Source organism: Gasterosteus aculeatus, chromosome 3 (genome assembly GCF_964276395.1).
Source record: "Gasterosteus aculeatus chromosome 3, fGasAcu3.hap1.1, whole genome shotgun sequence".
Taxonomy (NCBI): domain Eukaryota; kingdom Metazoa; phylum Chordata; class Actinopteri; order Perciformes; family Gasterosteidae; genus Gasterosteus; species Gasterosteus aculeatus.
Window position 1 is genome coordinate 1520806 of NC_135690.1, and position 19549 is coordinate 1540354.

The window sequence follows — 19549 nt, forward strand, 5'->3', positions numbered from 1 at the left end:
CACAGCGGAATTCATTAAGAATAGCAGCTCCTCTCTCCCTTCAACCTCCCTCCTTTGCTAATGACATCAGAGGTTAGCATGAGGAGGAGGAGGAGAGACCGAGAGACGCAGAGGGAGATGCATGAAATTAGAAGTATCTAAAATAACTGTATTTTACGTGGACGCCAGGGGAAAGTGCTGAGGTGCATTGGAGAAAAAAAAATACGTGTTTGCTTGGTTTGGTCCGAGTATATTTCTGCATCCTTTTAACATTCACAGGAATTGAAAGAGGTTTTTCGAAAACTGCCATTTTGGCTCTGACAGTCCTAATGCACTATGATGACACACCAACTACCGACTGCAGACCTTGGAAAAACCCATTTATGCCACACTTTGTAGGTTGGATGGAGAGCAATCAGAACTTTTTCAAAATTGTGATTACCGCGTACTGGCACAGTAATCTGTGGCTGAGGAATTGGCTGGCTAATGGCAGCTTCACATCAGCCATCTATAGGGGACCTTGCAGACAGATAAAGTGGTGGTTGCAAGATATTGAAATGGCCGGCGCCACCTGGGATGAAAGGCCTTTAAAAAAAAGTATTAAGAAGTTGTTTTTTTTGCTCTTGGAACAGCAGCACTGTGTGTGAGACGAGCAGCTGAATCTTTGCAGTCACTTAAAACATCAAACACTTTGCTTTTCCCAGCAGCCACTGAGAAGACGCCGCTTGATTTTAGAACTGGAGGGAAAATCACCGATGTGCAAATGAAAAAAACGGGCCTCGCTGAAACGCTGTCCCGAGACCTTTCAAATGCTCATTTCCATTAATCTACCAAGTGACATTTTTCATGACGAACTCTCTGGCAAACTATCTGACTCGTAAATCCAATTCAAGCCCATTACTGAAGAACTTTTAAAGTTATCCTTCATTAATGTTAATGGGGTTTTTTAGTGGGGGCCAGTGGTGGTTAGGACTACATGGCTGCTTTCCCAAGCTTGTTTAACAGGCTTCAGACAGAGATGGATGCTTCCTGCAGTCCGATAGGCTCCCTGAGCCATCCATCACCCAGAGGACCCACCCACAGAGCTGGCGTTCCATAACAAAGGGCAGGCAGCAAAGCTCCTGATTGACAGCTTTATGCGCGCGGTGGCCGGTGAGACGGCGGAGGGGAGACGTGGTATCTGCGTCTGGCCTCAGCGCCGGCTCTCTTTCTGAAAATGAGTTGTGAAGAACAGAACTAAATAATGAGCGAGCCGGGGAAATCGATCAATATGCCGACGCGTGAGATAAATGTGGAGAATCAAGCGCGCACAAAAAAAAAAGCCCACCCTTTAGTAGGTACACGACTAATCAGGCAGATGAAGCTGCCCGAGCAACATAAACTGTGAATGGAGAGCAGTGTTGAGGCATAAACAGTTATTATCATAAAGATTATTACCCTTACACCTCAAGACTCACTAACCGGCGCCATAAAGAGCCCAAATCCCCCCCAAATATATGGCTGCAATAAAATCTGCCACCACGTGTAAACGTACATGGATAACGCACGGCTTGCACGACGTGTACTAGCGTCTAACAGCTTACGGCACCCGTCCCTCTCGGGGCGCCATGTGGATTCTGCAAATGCAGAGGAAGAAAGTGTGTGTGTGGGGGGGACGTTTCAGGGGAGACACACACTAAATTTGGACAGTAAGTAGTATCACCCTGTTGGCGCGGTACACCGCACATTCGCAACGCCCCATTTAACCGCACACGGCGCTTCCCTCCGCCGCCTTCATTTGCATACTTCAGCGGGGCCCTGACGGATGAAGACGGATGGGGCGAAATCAGCCTCACTGAAACAACTGTTTTATCAAGGTTAAACTATCCAAGAAGCTCTTAACCCCCACACCTTCATCACACTGCAGTCCTCCCAATATCAATCTATCAGTACGATCCCGTCGGCGGGGGAGGGGCCTTCAGACGCTCTTCATAAACTCAAGTAATAGGAGCATAAAGGAATTTTTATGTGTTTACGGGCGCGGGGCGGCCCAACAACAGCGGTGGAGGACGTGTCCAATAAAACAGGATACAAGGTGGTGCCAGGCAGCCGAATAAAATGTAATAGAGGAAGAGGAGGCGAGCGCCCCGGAGGCGCGGGGAAGCGTCACGCGGTCGGCGGTTCAGATCTCGTGAGCGACTGTTGAAAGATAAAAAGCACCACAAGCCTCTTTAACTGCGAGGCACAGACACAGACGCTGCTGCGCAGAAAGGTGCCTTTTGTGTAAAAGCTCAAACTTGTACTTGCATCTCCCATTTTTGCTATAAATACCGTAAGCAGGGTGCTGCACATGTGCTCAGTCCGTCCCTGATAAATATAGATAGATATCTACAGACATACAAAAGACAAAAATTATTAATGATAATGTTAACTCAATGGGCGTATATATAATTAGCATTTCACTTATTTATATATAGATAAAGAACTGAAATTTTCATTTATTGCATCAACACCTTTTCTGATAAATTGTGCAGCAATAACACAATGCATAGATATAATAATGTGCGTCAGCCTTCTCACTTGCTAACTTATTTTATTTGCAAGCTACTGTCCATTAACCTGCACACACACACACACACACACACACACACACACACGCGGACACCATACGCAATTTTTTATATTTAGTTTATGCAAACACTGGATTCACAACCAGAGATAAAAACAATGGTAACAATCCATGTAAAAACCTGGAGTTCATCTTTAAATAATTAGTCAATACTCTGCTGGATGATAACGGCGAAAAAGGGGCCTTGAAACTGACACCTCGCTAACACAGCGGCTCCAGAGCATCGCTATTAAAAACCTCTCAGAGGTTGTCGGCGTGGCGTTCGTGAATCATATTTAATATTCGAGCCGAGTTCAGTGTAAGCGAAATGAAGACACAGGATATTAATACACAAATTACGGTTGTTGTTCAATTTTCCGAATTTCACGTTTTTTTTGTGACACAATACGCACTCCGACCTTTTATGAAACTATACTGCTGGTATGATGACAAACTATCACACAAAATGATAAACACACATAAACCTACATGTACACACACACACAATAAGAACTACCTCCTGACTTTTGATCTTTGAAGGGTAAAAACTCTGTTAAAAGTGGCTCGGTAATAAATGAACAGAAGTATGTAATTTGCTGATTATGCTCAAGTAGAAAAAAGAAAATGACAGCTATTAACATAATTTCAGTTGGAGTTAACTGTCCAGAACTAACACCGCCAAAGGCAAGCTGGCAGACAGACGGCACAAAGGAAACCCACAGCTCTCAGTCTTTGCGTTGAAATCTACGGTGCAGGGATCCAGCAACGGCATCATCCGCCCTAACTGGAAAACCTAGTTATCACATTTCACCTTGTTCAACATTACGATTGAGACCATAAATGTCAAGGTTTGGTTTGTTATCACTGAAAAATATTTTTCTCTGGTAATAATACAGTGTGTCTAAAGCAGATTTTCCCCAATAACAAGCTGAAGCAGCACCATTTCTGAAGTTTCATTTCATTTCATTTTCATGATGCAAGTTGTACTGATGCAAACTGATTCAAGGAAACAAGCAACATGATCCCACCCCGATGGCAGACAAAGCGTGGTCACTTTTTAAGGATCCCCCTTCTTACCTGAAGGTGCAGACACGTTACGTACGTCGGGTTTGAACCGCCGACCTCTGCTGGCGCTCGTGCTCTGACCCCCTACTGTGCTCAGTGCTACCTGTAGTTTCCCATCCGCCCCGGGAAGCGTCTCTACGGGCCCCACGGAATTATCGACGACAATCCCAGGAGACCACCTGCCTGCCCCTCCGACACACACACACACGCACACACACGGAAACAGTCGCTGCCGCTGAAGATTGCCAGCATGAGGCTGATCAAAAAAACACTGTTTACGTGGCTAAATTTATCATCGCTCCCCGCCAGTGTGTTGTCTTTCCCTGCAGTTTTGATATCTCTCTTTTTTTCTCTCCTTCTTTGTGTGTGTGTGTGTGTGTGTGTGTGTGTGTCACTGCATTGTTCTTTGTCTGCGCCTTTGCTTCCACTCAAGGTGCCGAGGTTACCAAGGCTCATCTGTGGCCCCCTTTGTCTCTCACGGCAACAGCAAGGTTTATTAACATAAATTAGAATAGCACACCGAGAGAGTACCTTGTCGCTACGCGTTACCCACGGCAACCTCTCCTCCACTCTCAATCCACCTGAGTGTGTGTGTGTGTGTGTGGGAAATAAAGAAACAGAAAGAGAGAGGCAGAGAGAGAGAGAGAGAGAGAGAGAGAGAGAGCACTCCCCTGCATCTAAATGTGAAACTACTCTGAACGGAGGGAGACACATCCACACCCATCTCCCCCCCTGTGCTGATTAAAATAAATGGCGCTATCTGCACTGCATGACTCACTACGCCGTGGCATTACTATCAGTAATTGAAACATCCAATCACTACCGAGCCATCAGCCTCACTGCTCTTCCCCATCCGACTCCGTGGCACCTGATTGAACAGCTCACTGTGAGGGAAGCGGCACCGGTCGCGTCTACCGGTTCATGTGCAGCAATGCTGGAGAGAGACGAAGCCGAAACGCTGCAGCGACGGGGGATCCATTCACATGTTTGTTTTTATTTTTGCTGTGATATACAGCATGTGTCCGAATGGGAATGCGTTGCGTACGGGATTTATATATAAGTGTGTGTGTGTGTGTGTGTGTGTGTGCGCCACACTCCACCTCCTAAGCAGATACCCGGGGAGAGTCGGGTAGCCTCATTGATTGGTGTTGATTCCATCTGGGCAGCGAGCAGCGACTGACAGTGGATTTAAGCCGCTGCGAAAGGCAACCATTAATCTTGGTCCTGTTTAAGCAGCGTGTATTAATTTATGTCATTTTTACTAAGTCAGCCAGGGAAGAGCGCTGGCCATTTTACGTTTGACTGTTGATGGGAGTTGAGGTGGAGGAGGTGGCGTGCGGGCGGTGTGTGTGTGTGTGTGTGGGGGGGGGGTCCTTTTATAGGACCCCAGCATGCTGCCAACACGCCACTTACATCGCGGTGGCAGCGCGCCAGAGAAATGAGATCCCACACCTCAGATTAAAGGTTATCAAGCGTCGGGGCGACCACTCCGATCTGGATGTGATGGTTACGAGTCTGATGCTGACTCGTCACTCAAACCGAAAGGGGTGAAAAAACATGGCGGCCTGGTGTGCGTGTCACCAAATACTTTCAATACTATGAAGTATGGAAAAAACAAGTTGGACGACAAAGCTGGAGCCCTATGAACCCGTCAGCAATAAGATCTGCAGGTGTTTCCACGCCAACGATATGAGGACGTATACGCGTCCACCGGTCCTACTGCGGGAGGCAATTCCACCAGACTGTGGAAATCCAATCATATCCAAACAGCACCGGTAAGAAAAACAATGGCTGAGGCAATTGCAACAGCAATAATGTCACCAGAGCTGTTTTGTAGACACTAAAAGCTGCTCCAGAGACAAACATCTGATAAAAAAAAAAGAAACTCCACTCCGCCATAGAGCAAATTTCCTCTCTAAAGCAATTTTATATTCGATAAGTGGGAAGGCATTCTTAGTGTAATGGATCTGAATATGATCTCTGTCAGAAAACTAAGAACACAGTCTTATATAAAAGCCCTGTTTGTAGCGGCCAGTGCTGCTGCATCCGATGACCGGATTGAGAAGTGCGGGAAACTAAATATACATACATTGGTATTCTGTTGAATTGGTGGACTGATAAACCTTTGTCCGCCTGGATGAATGTAAAAAATACACGTAGAGCCGAAAATAGTTATCCGATAAACTAAAAAGGACGTGGAGACACACTAACTTGCATGTGTGTAGTTATCTCACCGGGTTTCAAATTGTGATTAATGAATTAAAAAACACACGCGCTCCTTTGCCATACGTGGATATGCAGAACATGACCACTCTGAAGCCAGATCTGTTATCATGGCTAATTACAACTCCCACCTCACATATACAGGCTGTAATTAGCCGCTTAAAACGTGATTAACACGTCTCAATTAGGCCAGTCAACATTTGCATAATATATTGGCGTCCTGAGTGAGTTTACATCGGAGGAAAGGGAGCAGCACAGAAACACACACTCAAACCTGTGAATTGGGCGACTAAAGTTGGACACGGATCACTGTGAACGTTAGAAGACGCTCGCGATCACAACATCGCGGCTCAAGACTATTCACTAAAGGTATAAACGTGTATTGTTATTAGCTGGGAACATCTAAGTGGAGCAATAGTTTCCTTCAAAAACTCGCAAATCACAGCCCGGCTGAGAAAAGACTTTCTCAGGAAAACTACAAGTTATTTATTTCGAGTCATTTAAGGGAGAACAGAGAGAGTCCTGTTCGGCCTTATTTCCGTGGAAACTAAAACATGAGGGGGTGGGAGTGGGGGAGGGAGGGAGGGAGGGAGGGTGAACTGCTGCTTCGGCACTTCCAAGCCGACGACAGATATACAGTCTCAGCGCCGGGGAAACCAAGGACATAGCCATTAGTTTCAGGACAGCGCCACATTGGAAACTAATGCCTCCATCTGTCACCGGAGAGGAGAGGAGAGTAACAAAGAGCGGCAACACTAACCCCTGAACTCATCATGCGCCGCCATGTCAATTAAACACTGAAAAACAGCAGCACTGGGAGCCATAGTGACCAGTCCACCCACCGCTGCAAGGCAGCTCGACCAGCCGCCGCCATTAACGCTTAATGTGAATATCGGCCGAAATATCATAAAGAGTCATTTGACATTTTATCACCACGCGCCTTTAATTTGATATCAAGCCTGAAACTGGTAGAGCTTAAACCATCGGTTGATTAATGGGTGTGTTAATTGTCAGAAAACTCATTTGAAACATAATCAATTTAGTGATATTTGACGCGAAATGACAAACTTTTGTTGTTTGTCCGTCATGTATGATTGCGATCGTTTTCATTTTTCTGGGGGGGGGGTGCCGGTTCGAAGTGGACTTTTTCCCCCCCACGTAATCAATAATTAAACTAATTGTTGGCTGGAACCCAACTAACAACACTGCTCTTTGAAGACAGTAATCCCCCAAAACTGGAACGTGACTAGAGACCACTGTGAATAACTAAAGCGTGTGCACGTGTCTAACTAGCAGGTCGAGCTTTGGGGGAGGAGGGGGGGAGGAGGGGGAGGTTGGGGGGGGGGGGGGGGGGCAGGAGGTACTGATTCAGCAGGCCTTCGGCTCTGATAAGTTCTACCGGCGTAACGCGTTATCCTTCTGATCACATTAGTCATGCAGGAGCTCACCATCTGACCCGGGCCTGCAGGGCCTGCTGACAGAGCGGCCCGACCAAACAGTCCCAGGCCCGCAGATAGAGAGACAGGGAGGGAGGGAGGGAGGGAGGGAGGGAGAGACGGTCGGCCTTGAAATCTGACACCCAGAAACACAGACTTGGTGTCTGGCTTCTCTTACTTAGTCAACCATACGTGCCGGCTCTCCTCGCCGCAATGGTTCCACACACACACGCAAAGACAAGCCGCCGACCCTCAGCGCCAAAGCGCTTCCCGGGCGCCGTAGAAACAATGATAATATTTTGTCCCTGGCGTCCAGGGGGCCCGGTCGTCAGGGCGAACATGAGACACAACGCTGGCGAGTGAAAAGGAGCGTCGCTAAGTGGTAACGCGAACCCCCCCCCCGGTTCCCTCTGAGCCCGCACGCCAACCTGAGCTTGTTTGAGCTTGCTAAAGACTCTCCTGCCGTGACACGGGGCCGACCCCGCCACAAACACACGCCAGGGCGGAGCGGGGTCATCAGTTAAGGCCTGCTGTGTCTGCTGTTGGCATGCACCCCCCCCCCCCCCTCGCCTTGTCAGCTGCTCGCCAATGGACACCTCGCCGCTGCAACGTCCCATATCGCCGCTGTCACCGCCCGCCCAACCGCTGTTCGCCGCGAAGAGGTACACGCGACAAACGGCACGCGAGCTGAAGGAAATGCCGCCGCTCTTCAGCAAAAGGTCGAGTTGGAGGGCCCGCCTCAAACTACCCGAGCCCGCGCGCTCGTCTCTCCCGCGCCGCACTTTGTTTCTCGAAGACACTGTGAGACGACGTGAAGAAAAAGAATGGAGAGGCCGACTCCTTCGTGAGGGATACAGAAGAAGAAAAAAAAAAAGACGTGACAAATTACAGGCCGTGGCGCGCTGGCGTACGCCGCACTCAGCACATTTGGCTGTAAATGCCACGCTGAAGGTTTGAGCCGTTTTCTCCGTCGCTGCAGCGAAAGGATTCTCGGCTCGCACGACGGGCCGAAGGACGAGCCGCCGAATCGGCGCTGCAGACGCAGACGCGGCGGCAGCCACCAGAGCTCTCACGCGCACTCCCCACGTGACTCGTTTGGGTTATTCTTAACTTTCAAATGCTCCGCTGTCTTCAAAACAACGCGGCTATTTGCGGCCCGGCTGATTTGTGGCTCGGAGCACGTTTTTCAAAACCACTCGGGGATTAGAAGCAGCGAAAAGAAAAGCTGATTCAAAAGAAGAAAGAGGGAGAGAATATAAACTATGTTGAAATATGTTCACATCCAAACTTGGTCCTAATTTGCGGGCCGAGGGGGGGAGCCTCTCTCCCTCTCTCCCTCCTGCTCTCTCGTCACGAGCTCTGTCAAATCCCCCGGTTGCCAAGAAGGGTGGGAAGGGGGGAGAGCGGCAGGGGGGGGAAAGCCAGGAAAAGGTCCAAGTCACTTTGTTCTTCTTTTTGGAAAGGAACTCTGGTTGAACCCGGGGAGACGCCAGACAGTTTACAAAGAGCCAGGCATTACTCCCTCACTTGCCTGGCAACTCAGAAACAGGGCCCCAACCTGCTGTGGCTTCCTCCGCAGCGAGAGCACTTTAACCTTTGGATCTCCCGCTGCTTCCTTCCGCTTTTATGTTCTATACCTGTGCCAACACTCTCGACTCATGAGAATGAAATGCCAGCGAATGAGAAGAAAATCAAGGAAATGTTACGGCCTCCATCGTGCCGACCCTGAGCGTGTTTTTATGTGCCGCCGCTGCCAATGCAACCGAGCAAACGAAGCGACTGATAGACCCTCTAAGACCCTCAAAGAACCTCGTGCTCGCAGATATTTTTTATATTTTACGCCGCTCGCCCCCCCGTCCCTCAGAGAACCTCCACGGGCTTTCATCACGTGAGCCGCTCTTCCTTTAATCTGCTCCTAAGTGAGTAATAATTCACACATTCCTTTTCGCCACTTTGAGCCACTTTGCAAACATAAACAGAAGATCCTCGCGACCCGCCTGTGCACTTTGAAAAAAAAAACGCTCGCTTAGCAAACGCCATCAAACTCGGCCGAGTAAAAGAGACGTCGGCGGGGTGAGAGGGCCCTGCGCCCCCCAGAAAGGGCCAAATGTCGGCATGAAAAACCTCGAGTGACAGCCCCCCCCCTCATCATGTGACGAGGGAAAGACAATCACAAGTTATTAGGAAAATATTGTTTTATGCCCAATGCATTTACATTGGCTCAAGGAAGGAATGTCAGGATGGTTGTGGTTTTAAACAAAAAAATAGATGAAAGAGGTGAAGGTCTCGATAGCATCTGAAGTGCAGGCAAAAAATCCAGCAAACAAAACAAAAAAACAACGAAGAAGAAAAAAAACTCACCTGTTTTCTCTTTTATTTCACACAAGACGTTGAAGAGAGCCGGTTTCATTCTGTGGCAGTTCAGTGCATGTTTCCTAAACAGGGGACAGGACATCCCTTTGCAGATCAATAACACAACAAGTGCAAAGGCTCACAAAGCCACGAAAAGACTGCAGCATTCTCAAATCACCAACATACCACAGATGGGATTACTTCCCTCACAACAGGCTATTCATAAAATATATATGAATAATATTTAAACTAAACCCAGAGACTTTCAATTGAGTTGATTTTTTTCTTGTCCCATGAAAACACAGTTAGTGACCATAAGAATAAAACGTGGATAAAACGTCAGTAACACTCAACCTGAACAAAGCCTCGGATCTATTTTGCTTTGTGTTATAATAATATAATTACTGATTAAAACTATACCGGGGAGAGAAACTCCTTTGTAACAAGCTATAAGTGTCTGTCTCACCACAAATAATCCCAACCTACATTAATAGTGCAAAGATTAGTAGTTTGATTAAAGAAATATTAACGCAAAAGTCCAATTAATCAAATATGAATCGTTTTTTATTTATTTTTTGTGTGGTATTTTTCATTGGCTTCACTGGGCGTAATTGTTTCCATTTAGATGTAATATACACACACACACACACACATATATATATAGGCTCACCTCGCCTGTGCTTCGTCTAAGCTTTGGTCTGTGATGGTCATGATTTGCTGTAATATGTCTCCGATGTCCTGCTTCCGTCCCTCTCCGTCCGTCCCCGCCGTGCCGTCCTGCATATGCTGCGCCAGGCCGGGGTGTCCGGCCATGCCCACCCCGTGGGAGTGCATCAACCGCGGCTGCTCGTCCATCATCGACCGCGGTGCCTGCTGGCTGCTTCGCCTCCAACTTTTCAATTTCGGAATATATCAAAGAGGAAGAAGAGGAGGAAGAAGAAAAATATCCTCGGAAATTCCTCCGCGTCTCTGTCAGCGCCGACACTCCTTCTTTTTCCTTGGCAAGCTTTTCTGGATTTGGGAGGAGGGAGATTGACAAACGCTCCCTCTCTCTCTCTCTCTCTCTCCCCCTCTCTCTCCCCCCCGGTGTCTCTCACAGCTGCTTTTAGGTGAAATCGGATCGGAATCGCTGCTTTTCGGATTCAGCCGCTGCTGCGTCGCTCCCGTCGGGGGGAAAAACCCACAGGAATGAACATTTAAAAAAGGCTCCTAATCGGATTAAAAGTGGAGCGCGTCGCCCCCCCGCCGCCCCCCTCCTCCCTCTCCCCTTCGAGTCCTCCGCCGCCGCGTCGTCGATGCGCTCGAGCACTCAAGTCGCCTTTCAAAAAAGGTTCTGGGACACAAAGTGGCCACCAAGTGTTATTGTTCCGCTCGTGTCTGCCGGACTGACTCACAACCGGAGCGCGGAGGGAAAAGCCTCCGCCCCTCGAGCCGCGATTGGAGAAGAAGGAGCGCGCGAGTCCCACCTCGGTCCTCTGTGAACACGTCAATCATCCTGCTCGGGAAGGTGGGACGCTGCAATAAACATAAAGAGATGTGACCGGACCGGGTGGCTGCGCGGTGATGGATAGACGGTGAATATGTTGCCTAATAAATAATTGCGAGCGCGGTGGAGCTGTGACCCGACAGGACAGCGCGGGGCGGCTGCTGGAAGTCGCTCTGACACGCTGACTATATATTGTCCCGGGCTGAATATTTACATCCGTGCAATCAGTCAAAGGAATAATACATCACGACGAATGCATTAGTTTGTGTTATAAGCACTTTTGCAAGTATTTGTTTGTCATCACGGGACCACGAGCGTCAAAGCAAATGTACTGATGAGTCGGTTTAACCTTTTTATAAACATCCCAAATATGTTTTGTAATTTATTAAAGCGGTTACGCCACCCATTTGATTTAGGTATTTTATGCTTGAAAAAACGTATTGTTGGATGGGTTTATATATATATATATATCTTATGTATTGTTATAGCCAACAATTAATTAATTGATAAGACAAAAAACGTCAGTAGACTAATCAAAGATGAAAATAATTGATAGTTAACGCTTCAAACCAGTCTTGCAATTTGCACCCAATATGTATTTGTTACGACATACAAATGATCTCCTGTTAACAAATCATGGACGTGCTGCAGTTCTGGTCTCTGCTCCGTCCAAATGCTTCCCTGCTTTTACTGGCTGGACGGAAATCGATCAGTCAGTTTTCTCATTACGCGCTGAATAGGGAGGCAGGGCAGTAATTGTCACAAGGGGCAGGGTGAGGTTGAGGGTAGTGGTGGTGATAATGTCTGACACTAAGGAGCTGCAAGACTGCACAGTGCAGCCCCGAGATGGAAGTCTGCAGTCCAACAGCCATTCTGCTTTATTTTATGCCCTATTTAACAGGGTCGTAATGACGGAGGCGTATCTATGTGGCGAAGACCTTCCGAAGGACCTGATGATTCAGTTGAAAACACGCACACGTATCTCTGACCCAATGAATCGTCTTTAAAAAACCTTGCATTTGAAAAGCACACACTGATGTCAGGTTGGTTCTCACAGTCCAATGTGAAGTAGACTATAACGGGATATTGTTGGTTGTACATTACAATTCATTCCACAGCAAATGACTACTGCTTGTTGATGCTTTTGAGAAAGTAAACACTGAATAGGATAAATAAGAACGTGTGTGTCGCTCTGATTGGTGTATTTCAGCAAAAAACAACATTTGAAGCCTTAATAAAAGAAATAAATCATCTGACATAGCGTTAAAGGCAAATGTGTTGTTGCAACATTAATAATCCTGCAAATTAAAAAGAAAAAAATGGGTGCCGATTAGAATTGCAAATGAATTTTGCCGTAAAAACATTCATCTAAATATTATAGATGTTTTTCTCCAGAAGTTGCAGAGTTGTTTTTCGGAGGCTGAAAACGTTAATGCCATGCGCGTCGAATCCCCAATAGAAATGTGAACTAGTTGAGTTTGTTGGGCTGCGTTGTGTTTACCATCATGCACTCAGGCTGCTCCCATGAATATGGAGGAAGACAGAATGTTCCATAGATGATGTTACATTTGATCTAAAAATGGCTGCCTTTGTCTCTTTTTCTCCCACAAGCCATCTCAACTTGTAAGGACTTAATAGTGTGAAGTGTTTGGGTGATTTACACAATTTAACATCAATAAGCAGAATGAACCCCTTGATGAATGGTTTATAACACATTATATGTGACGAAAAACAGTCACTCACTTGGAATAAAAACAAGTCTATTGCTAACAGTAAATGACTCACTTAATAAAAACCAACATTTTACATGCATTTATCTGGGCAGTGGTTTATTAAGCATTTATTAAGTGTTAAAACACGAACTGCTTGCAAATAAAAAATTGGATGGTATAAATAATGTGTTACCAGATATCTTATAATCTAATATAAGCGCAATATTCAAATGGTAAAAAAACGATAACAAACAAATACTGACTTCACGACACATGTTCTGCTATCTGGTCCAGGGTCAAACTACTCCCCCCCCCCCCACGGAGAGCTGCAGGTCGGAGCAGGTTAATTTATGTATGAGCTGGTAACACAACGAGGGAGAAAGCTGCGACTGCAAGCCACATCTCTCCAGGAAGTAACCTTGATGAAAAATTCAGTTGTTTGCAGCTCTTGGCGTCCCTCAGGCATGAATAAAGTTAGGCCCAGATAGAGCGAAAAGACCTGGGCTCAGCTTGAAACTACTCACGGACCCACTGCCGAAGAACAAACACATCGGCCGGCATTAGGAGATGGGCACGAATTAAACTTTAATCGCGCCTCAGATAGATTAAGCGACAGGAGTCGAGTCAGCATTTCCAAGGCCAAGGCCCGGCCCCCCGCCTCCTCCTGCTGCTTTGGACTCCGCATGGATTAAATACCCACAAGCTCCGGTTTCTTTGCACTTCAGATTAGCTTTTAAGCATATGAGGTGCTTCAAACAAACCTGAGGTAGAGAGCAAAACACGCAGCAGCCCGGCCATTTGTGTGACGCTGTACGTAAATCGTCCCGTTTAAAAGATTGAAGACACCCCCATGAAGCTGCGAGGGACACGTTCTCTGTCCAAAGTGACGCAGCAAAGGTTGAGCTATCCTTCTAGTCTCGTATGCTTTATCCCTTAGTGTGAGTCACAGACAAACATGCTGGATACGCGCAGATACCAACAAAGCCAAGATGCATGAGTTCTATTTTACGTTGCATGTTGGGGGACTTCCTGGTCTTGGTCCAGTGGTCGGCTCTTCACCCTTACAAGGCTGCCAGTGGTCTGTGGCTTACAGCCTTGCCCCCCGGGGGGGTCGTGTTAGGGGCGCAGCGGGAAAACGAGGTTGCCGACGTCGTTGCCAAGAGCCTTTGTGTTTGTACACTTGGCACAGAGTGAAACAAAGACAAACCTAAATAAAGTTCCCATTGGCCGATGGCCCGCGTCGGATTCCACATGATCTCCGCTCTCTGCAGACGATGTGGTTCTGTGGAACGCACGCTGCAGAAGATAACGGACGGAATAACGGACGGATTCTTTTGGACATTTTATTGAACGACCAGGATCAAGTTCTGATGAAAGAGAGTCAGTTGAGATCATTCGTGAAGTTAAGAAGGCCTGTTTGTCGTGCCACACTCGAAGAGATTCCACCCTTACCTTTTATTTATTATGTTGTAAAACGCTTTTCCTACTGTGACAACTGAAAATGTTCTAAAAAGGTCGATCTCCATAATGACACTGGAAAGCCTCTTTAAATTAGCCGTCGAGTCTAATTGATATTTCAGACGTTTTAACCCAAATGTGTAGTTTCAAAGCTGAAGCCTCCACAGGCGCGTGGATCCACTCATTCATTGTGAAGGAAACGCGATGTGTTAAGTTGGCGTAGAGACCCTGTAGTTTAGCTCTGGCCGTTTTCTCAGCAACTACCAGGCGATTATTTCTTCTTTTTTTAAATACGTTTTTGGGCCAACAGGTAAACACATTTTGCCTCCATCTGCGTCTTCATTTATGGAAATCATACGGCGGTTAAGTCGGAAGATTTAAAATGCATTTCCACCTTAAGCCCAGCAGGATTTTCCTGTATCTAGTTGCCAATGATCATTTTTACGGAGGATAAGCTGGATGTGCCTTTGTGCAGCCGAGGCCGGGTCAGGGTGAAGGATGACTGATATGAAGGGGTTGACCTGTCACATAGCATTTGACTTACTATCCTTGGAACAGGATAAAAGGGGAGCCAAATGTCAAGTGATACAAGTGATGCATCCTCACACACACACACACGCACGCACACACACACACACACAGGGTTGAGGAGATGAATGTTTAATAATAAAACCCAGAAACCCACCAGCCATTCTGTGGATGGCACGTAAAAACAGTAAGCTTATCATTTCCGTGAAAATAATAGTCACCGGTGGCGCTCGCAGTTTGTGTCAGCCACAGGAATTCTGCGCCCTTTTTCCGTGAGTGTGTCTGTTCTTGCTGCAGGGCCCCTGTAAGCCCTCAGACCTCTTGGCAAAGCGTGGGCTGCGCCTGGTAGAAGGAGACGTGACGGATGCCGGAGCCTCGGAGCCCGCTAGCTGCTCCGTGAATTTTCCCAGACTCATTTGCATTCATAAAGAGCCTCGCTCCTTGTCACCGAGTGTTTTCTTTTTTAGTCCGCCTCCAAAAATCCTGCGTGACTCCTGGTGGGAGTGCGCCGGGAAAATCCGACTGTCAAAGACGACAAGATGAATGAATCCCCGTGTCAGACGAGCGTGCCTTCAACGATGACAGATGGAGGAGGGCTGTCCCTCCGTCGATCGCTAGGCTTCATTTTGAAATAAATAAATCTGAATTTCAACCCCTCCCATAATTACAAGTGTTGCTTTATTTGACAGCTCTCCGTGTCTGTTGATGGGAGTGTGTCTGTTGATGTGTGTGTGTGTGGTGAGTGGGTGGTGGCACTGACCAGGTGACAGCTTGATTTAATTCCACGTGGGAGTGACGGCACTGTGGTGCAGCGGTTTTCCGTTCTGACTTGTCATAGCTCTGTAATCAAGCGCTGATGCGCACGTGGAGCAGCAGGTGAACCTAAACATGCAATTAGGTGCTTTTCATTTACAAATTCCCCTCAGGTATCTGCTGCTAAAGCGTCCACGGGCAGACGGCTGCTCCACTTCACCATTGGGGAGCAGACGTTCTGAATGCAACCCTGCACTGTGACCTCATGTCAAAGAAAGGACCCTTGCACGGAAAACTGCTGCTACTGGAGGACCTCAAACATGAATTTCAACCTATTCTTTAATTCAAAAAATGAAAAAAAAGAAGCTACTCAAGGCTTTGAAAGCTGTGTTTTTGTTTTTTTTTACAACCACACAGATTCACTAAACCTCAAAGAACGGGGCACAAGTGGAGGATGATAAAAAAGGAGAACATCTGGTGAGCCGAGCACGGTGCCAGGATGAGACAAAGCCATGTGTCTGGCAAACACTGAACTACACACAAGCCGCGTGCAGACGCAAACATTTATTCATGCGTGCACACTCAAAGCCGCCTGTCCCTGAACTTGCAAACACGAGAACCCCCTCCCCCCCCCTACACACGCACTAACAATCACACGCATACATGCATGGTGCATTCATTGTTTCAGGGCGCACAGCGGGGTGCAGTTTGAACGAAGGAAATAGCAAAGAGAAGTAGGATGTGAGTGGAGAGTCTGCTGTTCAGACGAGACTAATCTGCATACTCAGAGGCTTAGAAGTGAATATGCATGAGAGAATAAAACGATATGCCTTCAAGCAGACCACCCGCTCTCTTTGGATTACTGTGCCCACCTCCGAGCCTTTTATCTTCTCGCTCGCATGCATTCAAGTGGATTTAGTTTCCAATGGTTTCATATAATGGATTTGACTAAAGAGATATTAACCTGTTACGAAAAAACTGTCACAGAGAAAAAGCAATGTTGTTTTTTTTAATTAGTTAGTAGTTACCCTCAAGGGTGTTTTTATGCATATTTGTATTTCAAGGTAGTTGACTTTAAGAAGAAAAAACAGAAAAGAGCAGAGAATGCATAGTTGAAAGAAAAGTGCAGCATTAGATGGAGCTCTGATGACCCATCAAATATTGAAGAAATGTCTGCTGGAACCATGAATTCCTATTTCAGACAGACTTCCTCTACGACTGTCCTCGCCAATGAATGAATATTTCATCTTCCAGAAAATAGAGTGGCCCTGAAAGGCACCATTAACAAACCTAAACGTCACATTCTCCACATTTAGCTGGAAGTGAGGGTGAAATGATAAGAGCCGTCCATGCGTAGCACAATCAGATGGGGCTGTACATTGGTATCACATTAGCGTGACTGTATCTTCCTGCATGGCAGCATATGTGTGTGTGCGTGTGTGTGTGTGTGTGTGTGCAGGTTTTCCCCAAATGATTCAGATAAGAAACTGTAAACAGGTTTTCAATTCATCATTTTGCTCCTCTGGGGAAAAGGAGCAATAGTGAAAACATGTTCAAAGCTCCGCTCACGCAGAGTCAGCGCATTAATATGACGAGAAATAAGCTGCTCTTAGTTATCAGTGATATTTTTTTATTTAAGTTAGTATTATTTAGATACGCTTGAATTCTGCTGCAAATACCTCAGAAAACACTTTAGCTTGAGTACTTTTATTTGATGTAACCTCATAGTACTTGTATACTGGAGGCGCCTGGTGGACGGGGGGTCGCATCCGGTTTAGAGCTGAAACGACACCTGACAGCAACAGCGGAGGGAAACCAGTTCAGAAGGAGAAGAACCTCTGCTCGCGTTGTGATTGGTTAGAGACGCATCGCCGCATCTGCTTGGTTGGTTGGTTGAACGTGGACGACCTCCCGACATCAGCTGATAGCGTAACGCTGGGACGTATTTATAAACGTCAGTCCTCCTTCCTGAACTAGTAGCAGTTACCCGTCCAAGCATGTGAGTTCTCTCTTAATGCCGCGGGCTGAAAGAACGTTCAACAAGTGTTCCTCTTGTTCCTGCATTCCTCCTGGATTGTAAACACGTCCATGGAAGAATGTTTCGGCTCGCGTGATGAATTTGCTCTTGCAGAAACATGGAGACTGCTCCTCATAAACACGCAGGGCCGGACTTAACGAATAGCGAACACACGGTGCGCACGTTGCTAGACAGCTACAGAAAACATGAGCACAATCAGGGGGAAAGAACAGGGACTCGGAAACGCATTCCAATTTACAGAAGTCAAAGACAAAGAAGGGGAAACAATAGAATGGAATACAATGATATACTTTAAATAGGTAGCCTCATCATGCCTTTATAAATAAAAGAAAGAAGGTGTTGGTAGCGGTTACTGCATCGCGCACACCAACGGAAGCAGGAGAGCTCATCCGTGAGCAGCCACACCTGCAACGTCTCCGCTTCTCCTCCCCTCTGGAATCTTCACGCACAGGGAGACGGGCAGTGGGCGGACAGAGATGTCCGTGGCGTGGAAACAGTTAAAGTCATAAAGACGTACAGTACCTCGGCCCTGACCTCGTGCCCTCCCAGGTATCCCCCTGCGCAGAATTCTTATTCCCTACCAAACTGACAAAGTGTTTTTAATCTTTTCTTTCCCTCTCTCCTGGAGATTGGGGAAACAAAAATCAATAGCTCCTGGCAGGCGATCTAGCAGGCCGGTGAATTACAGGGTCTGCGCTGCGACCAGAGCGCTGCATCATGGGGGCCTTGGAACGAGGGACCTTGGGAGAGGCGTCGGAGGCGCGGAGGTTGCGGGGTCACCGCGGGTCCGCGGTCTGAGGAGCCGCGGTATTTACTGCCCGAGACCAGCTCGCCCGCCATGAAAAATAACTGCCACGCAGCACAGAGCGGAGGGACGGCTGGGGCGGGAGAGGTGGGGAGGGAGACAGATAAGACGAGAGAGAGGGGGGGGGGGGGGAGAGAGGGGGAGAGAGAGGTTGGAGGTTCAGCAGCCGAGCTCTGGGGAGAGTTGTCTGTGATTTGTGTGTGTCCTCCCCCCCCCCCGCGTGCTGTGGGTCCAGGTATGATGTCAAGCAGGAGGCTCGTGCTCTTTTCCTTCTCTCTCTCTCCCAAAAGGGGAAATGATTCATTAGCGTTTGGTTATTTAGAAGGTGGCAGCCCTGCGTGGCCGATCGATACGCACGGGCCCGCCTGTCAATACGTGATTTCTGCTGGTAATTAGCTGATGTGGGCCAGCGGTTGTGAATATTGCCTGGCAACTGACAGGCTGGTTGTTTCTGTCATCATCACTGGGGGGGGTGCACAGGTGGTAGTAGCTCACTGCTGATCGATAAACTGCTTCAAGGTGCGGCCCTCGCTCAGAGGGACATCTTCCATCATCATTTATAGATTAAAGAGGCATTTCAACGTTTCTTCGCCGTACCAATGACGGTTTGAATATGCGGGAGAAAATGAAGAAGAAAAACAAAAGAAACTACTCCAGAGGTGGAAGCTGCATCTCAGGCACTATGAAAATGTCTCAAATCACTCAGTTAAAACAACTGGAGACAGCTGGCAGCACGACAATTAGGAGTGTGAAAATGATAATGATGATTATGATGAACACAAATTTTAATTGCTTTGTTTTCAAAGCGATGACATGTTTACAGGCTAATTTGCAACCTCTAGTCTGTCTGTGGTCCACAGGAATTTCTTGGTGACTTTAACAACTTTGAAATGATCAAAACATTGTTTTCCCAATTCGTAGATTTTAAACCACTAGTTAGTTAATTAGTTGTTCTCTTATGAGTTGAGAAAATAAAAAAAACCACATTGGGAGTTAAAATGACCAGAAATATACACACAACTAGCTGGTGATTATCTGTAAGTATTCTAAGATCACCACAAATTTGTGGCAAAATAACCAAGAGATGCTGAATTACTAATACGAGATAAAAACAGCAACAACAGAGA

At 47.0% G+C, this 19549-nt stretch overlaps 1 protein-coding gene across 4 annotated transcripts in view; it reads right to left on the minus strand.

Annotated features, from left to right (window-relative positions):
* Nucleotides 1-11222, minus strand: part of pbx1a (pre-B-cell leukemia homeobox 1a) — a 40526-nt gene extending 29304 nt beyond the window's left edge. For all 4 annotated transcript variants that reach the window (XM_040170717.2, XM_040170715.2, XM_040170716.2 and 1 more), the window contains exons 1-2: nucleotides 10313-11222; nucleotides 9652-9725 (exon numbers count right to left, since the gene is read on the minus strand). In XM_040170717.2, the coding sequence (XP_040026651.1) occupies nucleotides 9652-9725; nucleotides 10313-10500 (262 nt within the window). In that variant the 5' untranslated portion in view covers nucleotides 10501-11222. The remainder of the gene's footprint in view (nucleotides 1-9651; nucleotides 9726-10312) is intronic.
* Between the last annotated feature and the right edge of the window lie 8327 nt (nucleotides 11223-19549).